This window comes from Neoarius graeffei, chromosome 2 (genome assembly GCF_027579695.1).
Source record: "Neoarius graeffei isolate fNeoGra1 chromosome 2, fNeoGra1.pri, whole genome shotgun sequence".
NCBI lineage: Eukaryota > Metazoa > Chordata > Actinopteri > Siluriformes > Ariidae > Neoarius > Neoarius graeffei.
This window is the reverse complement of record NC_083570.1, coordinates 7,891,145-7,904,252: the sequence shown is the minus strand read 5'-3', so window position 1 is coordinate 7,904,252 and position 13,108 is coordinate 7,891,145. Positions and strand designations below refer to the sequence as shown.

General features: G+C 39.8%; 1 protein-coding gene across 1 annotated transcript; it reads right to left on the bottom strand.

The window, feature by feature from the left end:
- Positions 1-991: 991 nt before the first annotated feature.
- LOC132879341 (tripartite motif-containing protein 16-like) lies at positions 992-12,547 on the bottom strand. The gene is made up of 6 exons (XM_060913720.1): positions 11,859-12,547; positions 8,561-8,656; positions 8,187-8,432; positions 7,895-8,066; positions 7,637-7,696; positions 992-2,365 (listed from the first exon to the last, which is right to left on the bottom strand). Exons 1-6 carry the CDS (start codon positions 12,447-12,449, stop codon positions 1,842-1,844), a joined length of 1,689 nt encoding a protein of 562 aa, XP_060769703.1. The 5' UTR covers positions 12,450-12,547; the 3' UTR covers positions 992-1,841.
- Between the last annotated feature and the right edge of the window lie 561 nt (positions 12,548-13,108).

Below are 13,108 nucleotides of genomic sequence, written 5' to 3'. Positions count from 1 at the left end.
TTGAATAAAACATTCAACAGCAAGAAGCTAATCGTTGTTGCTACTTCCTGCCTGGACTATTGCAATCTTTTTTCCTGACTTTGCCTTTCCTCATTTTATTTTTGTCAGATTCATTGGCATTATATCCAGAATTACAGTTTGAATTTTAAAGTATACAAGTCTACACCAGCACTTTTATACATACCATACAAGTACTAGTGAACAAGATTGTGAATAAGATTTACCTTAACATGACAGAGAAAAACATCAGTATGGACATGCATGTAAACCTTTATATAATGAGCTACATATTTAATTAGTTTAATGGAAAAATATATGGATATAAAACTAATCTTTACCTTATTACAGAGAAAAACGTTAGGTTGTTAGTATGGACAAACCTTTATATAAAAAGCCACATTTAATTACAGGTTGAATGTATAATTACATGTGAATATAAAAATTTACCTAAAAATTAGAGAAGTGTTCATATTGTTTGTATGGACAAACTTTAATATACCAGGCTACATATATAATTAGTCATTTTACATGAATTTGTATAATTTAAGAAAACTGAAGATCATGTAAAATTAATACATTAGTAAATAACATACAACTATCCTTAAACATTTCAGAATTAGTCACTGCAGTCTCAACTAGACGAAATGTACACAATAAAGGCAAATGGAGCTTCCACTCGATCAAGAGCTGGATGGATCGAACAGGGTGAAAAAAGTTCATCGTATTTCTTCGGACTTGAAAAACAAAGACAAACTAAGAAAAAAATGAGTAAGCTTATGACCAATCATATATAATAGATCAGAAATGAGTACAGGATGAAATTTGGCTCGTTTATTGTAACTTAAATTTAATAAATCAGACTGTGATGTCTTATTTTATCCCATCAATGATGACATCAAAAAACTGGATGAAGACAAACATACACTTGATGAGGAATTAACTATAATTGAAATTGCATTAAAACAAATGAAAAATGGCAAATCACCAGGAATTGATGGCTTAACATCTGAATTTGTAAAATACTTTTGGGTGGATATTAAAAAAATTATATAGAGCATTTTTAGAATGCATTCACAAAGGATGTTTATCCCTGACTATGAAGACAGGCTTAATAACCTTGCTACCAAAACCCAAAAAAGACTTGTTGCTAGACAATTGGAGACCTATAACCTTACTATGCAATGATTATAAATTACTTGCCTTAGTATCTGCTAATCGTCTAAAGCGTGGACTTGTAAAACTTGTAGACGAATATCAATCAGCCTTCATGAAGGGAAAATATATTCAAAACCACGTCTGACTGATTCTGGATATGATTGATTACCAATCAGTTATTCAATCAGAGTCTTATTTCTAGACTTTTTCAAAGCATTCGACACTGTGGAGCATGATTTTATGTTTATAAAACTCAAATCTTGGATTTGGAAAAGGGCTCTGCAAGGTTATTAAAATATTTCGCAATGATATTTAGTTATATCTCCCTTAACCCTTTAATGACACAAATTTAAGATGTTACGTGGACTCAGACAAGGCTGTCCAATTTCACCAAAATTATTTTATGTCCACAAATGCGAGCGTACTTAACCTTGTGGAATAATATGAAACAAACACAACTTTATAATGCGAAGGTCATGAGATCATTTTCTTTTTAAATTTGACGAGTTTCTTGTCTGACAGTTAATTTTTAACATTTCCTTTTTAATTATTTTAAATTATTCATCTGTTTTAATTTAAATATTAAAATGAGTGTTTTTGTGCAGCTGGATTGTGTTCTAGTGAAACAGACGACTGAGCAACAACGTGGCAACGTGCAGGAATTTTACAGAAAACACTACACACTTTTATTCTGGATCACACAATCTCACTGTAGAAATCAAGTTGAGCCCAAACCCAGCGTATAGAGGCTGAGTGAATGTGGTGTGGACTCTGTGGAGGAGCTTCATCGTGTCAGAGACGCTGTAGAAGGACAGAGTTCCTGCACTGTGATCCACATACACTCCTATTCTGGAGGCTGATGGAACTCTGAGATCAGTCTTAATGCTGTTGTGACAGAAAGAGAGAGAAGAAGAAGAACACCGCAGACTCCAGGACTGATTGTTGAGTCCAAACCGACACTCATCACCCCGTCCTTTCCTGCTGATGTCTTTATATGAGACTGATATGAACACAGCAGCACCGCTCCACTCCACCTCCCAGTAACAGCGTCCACACACACTCTCCTTACACAACACCTGCCTGCAGGAATCAAATCTCTCTGGATGATCAGAGTAACGCTGCTCTCTCTCACTGCCTCTCACCGCTCTGTTCTTCTCAGACAGAATGAGGTGATGTGCCGTGTTGGGATCCAGAGTCAGATAACAGAAATCTAAAATAAAAGAGAAAAACAAACTGAACAATGTGAACATGAATATCCGCGCTGGGGGCGTGGTCACGAAAACAGCAGTTCGGTTGCAGTGAAAACTTTTCTCTGTACAACAACCAATCAGAATTCAGATACAACAACCAATCAGAATTCAGATGCATTCCGTTGCCAAGTAAAACAGTGTTGCCAGATTGGGCGGTTTCGACGTTTTTTCGGCGGGTTTTTATCAGATGTTTATAAACATTTCGCACGAATGTTCTGTGTGAGAATGCAGCCAGAGACACTTCTACAGCCTTAGAAGGACTTTGATGCAGCACATTCTATGTACTATCTCCGTCCACTAATCTACATCCAATCCAGTGGCGGCTGGTGGGCTTTGAAATATGCGAAGCTCAGTTTTAGGTCTACGTAATACAATTTTTCAATTATTTGTTATTTGTCATGAGTCAATTTGTTATGTGGGTCTGTCTCAGAAACTGGCCTCTCATTTGGGACATTATAGTCAAAAAATAAATTTTCTAATTTTACTATTTTTTTTTTTTTTGCATTTACCTAAAGGCCTCTGCATGCTCTTGCGACAAGGCTTTCGCAGATAGCTTTTCGCAGACAGTTGTAATTTATCGTTGAGCGGAGAGTAATAGGCGTGCGTGATGTTATTCACCGGCACAACGCAAGGGGGCGCGAAGTCGCTAGGAGTAGTTGGTGGGTGTGGTTATGGAGTGTTTATCCTCCGGTTACTTATAATGACTAGAACTTTTTTTTTTTATAATGACTAGAACTGGAGTCGTATAGATGTACGTACTTCCTCAATCAACCGCTCTTCGTGCTGCTCCATCTTCGCTCGTGTTTTTAAAAATGGCGGTCGTGAAAACAAAACAAACCGGGAAAGTAGGGAAGTGGAAGTGCGTGTACAGCGGATGTAGAGTGGACCAATCAGAGCCCTCTTGTCTGCGAGGCTTCTGCGGTGGTCACAATTTTTGGGAGGTGCGCACAGAGCATCTGCAAAGGTGGGGGGCTATGCAGACACTGTCTGCGACGCTATCTGCGAGGACTGGGTTGTCAGCATAAATTGGCCTTTACACTCAATGTTTCTTTTATCATGTTTAATAAGAATAAAGATAGCGTCTTGCTTTATCTGGCCTCTGCTGTGGAATTTTTTTTATTACAATTCAAATGTGTTTGTAAAATTTTTTGAAAATATTGAAAAAAAATTTCCTCTTTTTGATTGATTGGGTTAAAAATGCCAAGTTATGATGACAATTGATTATTTACTTAAATATGAATAATACGATACCATTTTGGCTATTTTATATGGCAAAATAGGACACAATGGAAAAATCAAGAACGCACCGGAAAGATGAGAATAACGGAGGTGGTAAAAGAACAGCGACTGTACCGGCTGAAGGTCACGCGGGTCTCTGCTGTGGCGCGCGAGCAACGGGACATCACTACCGCACTGGACGGAGCGCGAGGCGGGGGCGGGGCAAAATGACTGACCGTACTTTGCCATGATAGCAGATAGATACCAGCTGTTAGCAGCTAGCACTGCAGATCCCAATAAGGCTCAAGCTAGCCTACAACCACGTTGATTGAACTACAAATGAAATAAACGAGTGAATTCACAAATTATCAAACTGATAGAATGGATGAAAGTTAACGGAGCACAATGAGTAATATTTACATTTATTTACAGAGTAATGCACAGAGACATCAATGAGAAGAAACATTTATATGAAAAGAAATTCGGACAACACTTTGGCACACAACTACACTTTCTCGACATCCGCTAGGGACTGACTGATCATGCTTCCGTGTTCCTCGCCGAAGTACAGCGAGTGCCCTCCTCATGTCTTTCAAACACCACCTCCAATAATCCTTTATCAGCCCAGCTTCTTGGCCCGCCCATGTCCCGTTTACCCCCAGAGATACCCGGCTTCCCCGGAAGTGACGATTTTGTCGATTTTAACCAATAACAACTAGCCGAAATTGGCTGTTCAGAGCCGTCTCGTAGACTGCAACGGATACCCGGCTGCCAGTCCATAGAGCCCATTGAAATAAGAAAGGTTACAGCCTGGCAGCAAAGGTGATTCTCGTAGCGCACTGCAAGTTCGTCAGACATCACTCAAATAAGATACAGGATGACGTAGGGATAGTTCTCATCTCATCTCATTATCTCTAGCCGCTTTATCCTTCTACAGGGTCGCAGGCAAGCTGGAGCCTATCCCAGCTGACTATGGGCGAAAGGCGGGGTACACCCTGGACAAGTCGCCAGGTCATCACAGGGCTGACACATAGACACAGACAACCATTCACACTCACATTCACACCTATGGTCAATTTAGAGTCACCGGTTAACCTAACCTGCATGTCTTTGGACTGTGGGGGAAACCGGAGCACCCGGAGGAAACCCACGCGGACACGCGGAGAACATGCAAACTCCACACAGAAAGGCCCTCGCCGGCCCCGGGGCTCGAACCCAGGACCTTCTTGCTGTGAGGCAACAGCGCTAACCACTACACCACCGTGCCGCCCGTAGGGATAGTTATGAACGTAAATACAATCTTGGGCATATATTATGTTATGCAAGTTATTGTTTTAATGAGAATTCAACGTCGTAGACGCCGCAGTTTGGGGAGAGAATTTTAGAGGAAGTTCGGCTTCCCTTGTTGTCTCTGAGAAATCGCCCCGATCCAATCCAATCCATATTAAACACTTCTGTGACCCAATCAGAGATCGCGGGCATCACACGACACAAAGACCTAGTTTACCCAGCACCTCTTAGGTATTTTAAACAACCAAAATCGAGCATTGGCTTAAATTGATCATTAACAAACATTTATCTCATTAAGTATTATTTAAACAAAACAATGTCGATGTAACTGTAAGACTAATATGAATGTGTGTAATGTAGTGCAGAAACTGAACTCATAAACTAGTAAATAAGAATGACGCAATCCATTCTCCATTTTCTCTTCTCATGTTACATTCAGCCATGCATCGGAGCCTCACTTTTTTTTTTTAATTGAAGTATATAAAACAGGTACAATCTAACAAATCCACAAAAATCAGGATAACAGATGAAGAAAATACATGGATGTAGACAAAAATAAATTAAGCAGAATAACTAGGCCTATAAAATTAATAAAACAAACAGGATAAAAAGATAAATAATGTAGAAGGATAAAGCGGCTAGAGATAATGAGATGAGATGAGATGAGATGAGATGAGATAACCTCAGCAATGCAGATGTTAGATATGCATCGTAGCCTAACATAGCCTACATAATATGATGCGTGTGCGCCACCTACTGGTGCATGTAGGATTCAGAACACAGCAGATGATTGCAGAGCTATAATCTGATTGAACCACACGGAGCCGAGTACCAGACAGCAGATTCTTCACCTCCAGCACTGACGGGCTCATGCTGCTATTTGTTCGATTTACAAATAGTATACTGGACTTTAGCTGCATATTTTTACTTTACAAGATAGGCATCAAGTACATTTTACATTTTGGTGGGTTTTGAACATAATTTGGGCTGGAAAAGGTCAGCAGTATCTGGCAACCCTGAAGTAAAATTGTAACCTGTCAAAGTTCTCGAGCCCTCGTGCTGTTTTACCGTTAGATCAATCACACATCAGCTTAAACTAGCATTCTAAAACTAGTTAAAGATCCCACAGAAGAGAGCGACTCCCCCTGCCAGCCTCATGGAACGCAGTGTTTAAGGCCCCGGATGGGTTTTATTTCCATTTATGAGGGAAAGGAACATACACCCTCCCGACAGTCAGTGCGGTATTCGCTTGTGTTACATGGATTTGTTATGTTTTTGTCAATGCCTTGTAATGCTTTTGCCGTTGGCTTGTGCTGCGCTCTCATTGTTTTCAGATAGCCTATCCTGACTTTCCATGACCGGCTTCCCTATTGGTCTGCTGCAGCCAAGCCCCTATTTAAGGCCACCCTTGTCAAGATGGCGGGGGCTCTCTCTGGTCGTTCGTTTGGGCAGACGCCGGCACACACACGTTTCGCACCTTTTCTAATATTGTTTATTGTGTTAATTATTGCTTTAGTGTTGTTAGTTCTATTTTTGTTAGTCTTGTTACTTTGTATTCTTTGTTCCGTCCCAGGTGACTACTTTCCTCACGTTATTAGATCAGTTAGTGAGAGCAGGTAAGGTAGTGGACCGGAAGACCACATTTTTCTTTGCATTACGGCGCCTGTGCGGTGATGACTCGCGAGCGAGGGTATACTCTAAAATCTAGTCAGATAAATTGAGGTTTTCTTTTACTTTTTCCTGTATGCTCTGTCGTTAGTCACCTGGTCCTTTTTCTTTAGGGGTTTTTGCTTCTTGTTAATGTGTAACCATCTTTGAAGTAAAACAAAAGCTTTTTCCCCCTAAAGCGTGTCTTTGGTACTTGTTGTAGTGTCCATATTATTTCTTTCAAGTTGGACATTGTAACAGCTTGGAAAACACATTTGCAAATTGGTAGAATGAGTTCATCATCACATGCAAGATTTGCAGTTAATCAAATGGATTTCATATTATTATTATTATTATTATTATTATTAGTATTATTCATGAATTACTACAGTTCTGAACTTCAAATGTTAAAAGTCTGGCCTTTGGAGAGATGATGGAGACTCTTTTGGTGGAACACAACGGAGCAAAAATATTGTGACCCTCTAATGTTGACCTGAACTTGGCACCACTGGGGGTTGGCATTGGGTTTTTGTCCCCACCAATGTTAATACCAAACCTACGCCCTTGCCTACATGTTATCTCGTTCTAATTGTTGTGACTTTTATCCAAATGACAGCTGGCAATACGTTGTTACTTTGCACTTTTTGTTGATCTGGGTACTAATCTTTGAGAAACTGGATTGGCAGAATGTTGCCTGTGAAGAAAAGAATGTCTTTTTATTACCCTGTGCCAAGTTAATATTCACTTCAGTGTAATTTTTAAGAACCATAAATTGTATTTTATTTATTGTTTTTGTTGTGAGTGGTTTTGTTTGATTGTTGTTTTATTTCTTTAGCTTATTTATTTATATTTATTTTTTACATTCCACTGTTGAATTGAATAAGTTGACTTAATTAAAAAGTTTACTGTTCTATGAAAGGGTGTATTTGCATGATCATTATTATTTTACTAGTGGCATAAAATTGTCTTGAAAAGACATCAACAATAATATCGTTTATCGCAATAATTTCTGAGAATATATCGTCCAACAAAATTTGTGATCATGACAGGCCTAGACGTGTGTGTGTTAGATGTACATTTCAGAAAGTCTTCTCTGCTCTGTGGTTCTGGTTCTGAAATGATCTGAACTGCTGCAGCTGTGGAGAGAAAAATAGAAACATGAGTTTGTGTAAAAGATGGAAAGAGTTTAAAGTGATCCAGTCAGTTTATTCATTTTAAATCAGTGTTTTAGTTCAAAGTGTCGGGTGAATAAAGTGTCTGCAGAAAAGAAAGCAGGAGCATCGCTAAGAAATAACACATCACTGTGTTTCTCCAGCAGGAACAGCTCCTCTTACCATGTGGAGGGATTTTGTTGAATTCCTTCTCACAGAATTCCTCGAGTCTCTTTTTCAGATCTGAGAGAGAATTCCTCACTCCATCAAATGAGAGATGTTGATGGACAGTGACGCTGGATGTGTGAAAATCTGGTCTCTGATTTTGAGGAGAGCGACGTCCAGAAGCTAAAACCTACAGAAAGCAAATGAAATGTAAAACCCACTTGTGATGTCAGACAGGGACATTTATTGTTCCCTTAATGAGAGGTGTTTTAGAGAGTGTGTGAGGAACAGCTGGCTCTGTAGATCAGACAGTGAGTGTTACCTGGAGGAAATGGATGTGATCGTGTGTGTGTGAAAGCTGCTCCAGCTCAGTGACTCTCCTCTGAAGATCAGCAATCTCCTGCTCCAGTTGCTCCAGGAGTCGTTCAGCTCGACTCAGTTCAGCCTTCTCCTGATCTCTGATCAGCTCCGTCACCTCCCAGCGCTTTTTCTCCATGGAGCTGATCAGCTCAGTAAAGATCCTCTCACTGTCCTCCACTGCTGTCTGTGCACTGAGCTGTTCGGACACACACACAAAAGATTTAAAGCTCATCTATCATTCCCTCTCTTACTGGGACTGTAAATGACTCGTTGTCCATGTTGTGTGTGTTTCTAGGAGCAGCTCTGTCTCTGCTCACTGCTCACCTTTATAGTGTTCACAGCCTGTTTCAGCTCCTGCACCTTCTTCTGCTTCTCCTGGATTCTCTGCTGGGATTTCATCTGCTCCTCCTTTAACTCACTCTGAGGACAAATAAAATACATTCAGCTTTTTATACAGTACGAGCGAACTGGTTCCATATTAATGTCAGTTCAAAGTACATTCATGTTTCACTCTGAAAGTTATGTATTCTGTGTGTGTGTGTGTGTGTGAGAGAGAGAGAGAGAGAGAGAGAGATGTTCACTAACTGATCTGGGCTGGGTTTCCCGAAAGCCTCTTAAGGCCAAGAGAGTTTTAAATGACCTCTTAAGATCCATCATCAAGCTAACGTGGTTTTCCCGAACAACATCGTAGCACAAGTCGTCCTTTAGTTTGCTCGGAATTTACGAGAGACCCGGAGCACTCGTTCAAAACAAAGAGCGACTCGCTCGCTGCCGAATCCACAGAATGCGCATGCGGCTCTGAGGGACTCTCACAGTCAGCGGGGGAAACTGGGGTTGAATCTGCTGGTGGTGTTCAATTAGTTTTCTTCTACATTGCAAATACATCGAGTTAATTATCAGAGGTGGACAGTAACGAAGTACATTTACTTGAGTTCTGTACTGAAGTACACTTTGAGTATCTGTACTTTACTTGAGTATTTTTTTGGAAACTTATGAATAACTTCACGACATTTGAAAGACAAATATCGTACTTTTTACTCCACTACATTTCTATCAAGGTCCTCGTTACTCGTTACTATGAAGCTGCTTTGAAAGTGGATGTTTTTTTTCTTTTCTTTTCTAAAGCGTGATTGGTTTTTCCGCAGGTGACACTGAGACAGTCTATCAGTAATCACTAGGGTCACGTCACGTCCATAGACTGGATAAAATCAAGATCAATGATTTCTCCGCAGCATTATTTAACACGATCAGTTGATGGCAGAATGGAAGGAGGCGGTTCTTCTGGGGAATGCACACACCCACGGTTCTATAGCTAGAACCCATGGTTCAGTTTTCTGAAAGGAATAAAGAGTCGTTTCATTTTAAATGTTTGCTTTGTTTGCCTAAAACGGAGCACATCACAGCCTACAAAAACTCACCATCCGACCTGCGGAAGCATATTGAGGAATATAAACGTTTTATTCCAAGAGAAAGCTTGCAGTGAAGTTGTCTGTGCTTTAGAGCTCGCGATAACGTTGCAATCGCTACACAGTCTGATTAGTCAAATGGCTTTCTGTGGATTTGCCAAGTTGCCATCGCCTTGTCCACGGCTAATGTTTACACATAGCTAGTTAACTTGGACACTGTTAGTTAGCATGTAAAAACGGAGTTACACTAACATGAATAACATTCAGTTTTCTGAAGTCCTTTCAGAAATGTTTTATCATAATCTTGCCAATTAAACAAAAAAGTAGAAATCTTTCTTTTCTCGTAATATTAGCTGCCCAATATGATTTCGAGTTTGAAAAGAGTTTGCTAGCATGTCAGGTGGAGCTTCACTGAGATGATTCCACACGCAGATTCATATGTGCATGAATACATACATTAACAAACTGCTGGAATTTTTTGTTTTGATGTCAGATGATGGTCTTGCACATTTTTTTTTGTTGTCTTGCTTAAAGCAGAGTTGCTGTTGGGCCGTTATTAAGCTCGAGGTGCGGATCTGGGTTTTAATCAGGTTGGATTGTCCTTTTTATTTTCTGAGCAAGCTGCATTTACAGCTGTTCCACTGTCTTCCTGATTAACACACACATACATGTGTGCACACACTGCCAGAGCTGGGTCAGAACACTACCATGCTGCTTTGTGGCGGTGGGGAGGAGGGTTACAATAAAAAAATGACAATGGGTCTTTTTCAGTTCAGTTGTGTTTCATTTTGTAACATTCTACCAGGCGTTTATTCTACAGGTTCTACAAGTTAGTCAGTAAATCCAGTCAGGTGTTTCAGAGGCATTAGGTTTTGTAAGCGTTGTGGCTATAATACAACAATGCATTGACAGAAAATGTACTTTTAATACTTAAGGATTTTTAAAAGCAAATACTGCAGTACTTTAACTGAATTAAAAATGTGACTGTCCAACTTTCACTTGTATCGGAGTAACATTTGCCCAGTGGGATCTGTACTTTGACTTAAGTAATGAAGTTGGGTTCTTTGTCCAGCTCTGTTAATTATTAAATAAATATACACAAAACACGATGAATATATTTCAGTATGTTATGGAATTACGTATGGATATCAGAATGTCACATTTATATCACTATATTTTAATCAAATTTAGCTCCATTAGGCGAGTGATTAACTAATTTAGTGTTATAAATGAGACATTTCTGCACCTCTAATGGTGTGTGTGAGAGAGAGAGAGAGAGAGAGAGAGAGAGAGAGAGAGGTTTTGATGTGTGTGTAGTGTGTACCTAAGAAGGTTTAATTGACCTTCTATATATGGTTGACTATATATATTAAACCTCCTTCGGTACACACTACACACAGATCAAAACCTCTCTCTCTCTCTCTCTCTCTGTGCACTTATAAGGGAGAACATGGCCCACTCTGCACTGTGGAGAACAGCTGAAACAATCCTGACTGCATGATTGGGGGGTAACAGTGAAATGAGCGAGCACGGGGAACACATTTACCTCATTATTTAGCTTATTATTTGTTCATTCTTTCATGTGAATGTTTGTTCATTACATTAAAAACACACTTGGAATAAAAAAAAATTGCCAAAAACATAAAATAGTTTCATTAATTAATTACCATATTATATATGTAATGCTTCCAGATGATACTATATATTATCTTATTTTAAACACTTTATATTTCATTAGATTTTGTTTAAAAACGAGCACCATGTGACCTTATCGACTGGATTTAGCAACTACTAATGCCTTCAGCAATGACAGTACGATTGCCTTTAGCAGCTACTAATGCCTATATCGGGGACGCGAACTGCAAAGACGCTCTTCATCCTGCTGCTCTTTAGACTCCTTCTTACGAGTGAGTTCCGGAAAACCACACACAGAGACAACGTTCGTCCCTTAAGAGAGTCTCTCAACTCTCTCTTTAGGTCTAAAGGGCAACGTTATCAGGAAACCCACCCCGAACCAGATTACAACCATCACTGAAGATAAATTTAACACTCTGTTCACCAGAACACAGACAATTTAATCAGCTTTTACAGAATCCTTCTGATTGAGACACACATTGGAATTAAAGTTCAAATCATATCACTGACTAAAGCACCTGTTTCTAGATGGGAAACTATAATTAAGATGATTTAATTCTGGAAAGATTTCTAGTTCTCACCTGTTTCTCAGCTCTTTCTGTTGTGACTGAAACAGCGTCATCGTCTTTATGTTTCTCCAACATGCACAAAGAGCAAATACATTTTTGATCAGTACGACAGTAGATTTTCAGCACTTCATCATGTTCAGAGCAGATCTTCTCTTGGAGTTTTACCGAGGCTTCAATTAATGTGTGTTTTTTCAAAGCAGGAGCTTCCTGATGAGGTTTCAGATGAGTTTCACAATAAGAAGCCAAACACGTCAGACAGGACTTGACGGCTTTGTGTTTTCTCCCGGTGCAGAAATCACACTCCACATCTCCAGGTCCAGCGTAACAGTGAGCAGGAGAAGCAGCTTGGACTTCAGTCTTCTTCAGTTTCTCCACCACTTCATCCAGCATGTTGTTTCTGCGTAGAACAGGCCTTGTCGTGAAAGTGTCTCTGCACTGAGGACAGCTGTAGACGCCCTTCTGATCCTCCTGATCCCAGCAGCCATTAATACACACCTTACAGAAACTGTGACCACAGGGGATAGCCACCGGATCCTTCAGGAGATCCAGACACACTGGACACATGAACTGGTCCTGATCTACTGAAATACTGGCCTCAGCCATTTTCCTGAACTCACAGAGAGAGAGAGAGAGAACAGTTTGTTTTCTCTGAAATGAGGAGTTACTTCCTGGTTCTGTGTGTGAAAGAGCAATAGAGGAAGAGGAGGAGCACAAACAGAGAGATCATGAACACTCCTCTATTAACCATTTCATCTCCCTTCAGTGCAGAAATATAACCCATGTAGCTGCACTGATTAGGATTAATTTCATGAAATACTCACAGAATGGATCTTAATTTTCTGGACTTTTCCACCTACTGACACCTCAAGCACAACTTTCAGCCTTGTTGATAAATTACAATTGTTTCCCTTGAACAGCTTTTTCCTCGTGACATCTTTAAACTGATCTTCATCCCTAAAGAATGTTGGAGCCATTTTAAAAGTGAGGAGGACGCAGCTGTCAGGAAGGAAAACCGTATTTTATTGATTTTGCATTGTTTATTGCTAATAGAAATCACAAAAGTGGATCTTTATTAAACATAATCTCCATTTCACTCAGTATGAGTGCTCCAGGCTTCACGAGTGCCTGAACCCTTCATGACGTGCTGTTAATGGAAACTAATCCACTTTGTGTTGGGTCACATCCCACCACCTCATCGCAGATTAGTTTCCTGGAGCAGCATGCCTCATCCTGTTTTATTTCTGACATCATGTTTTATCAAG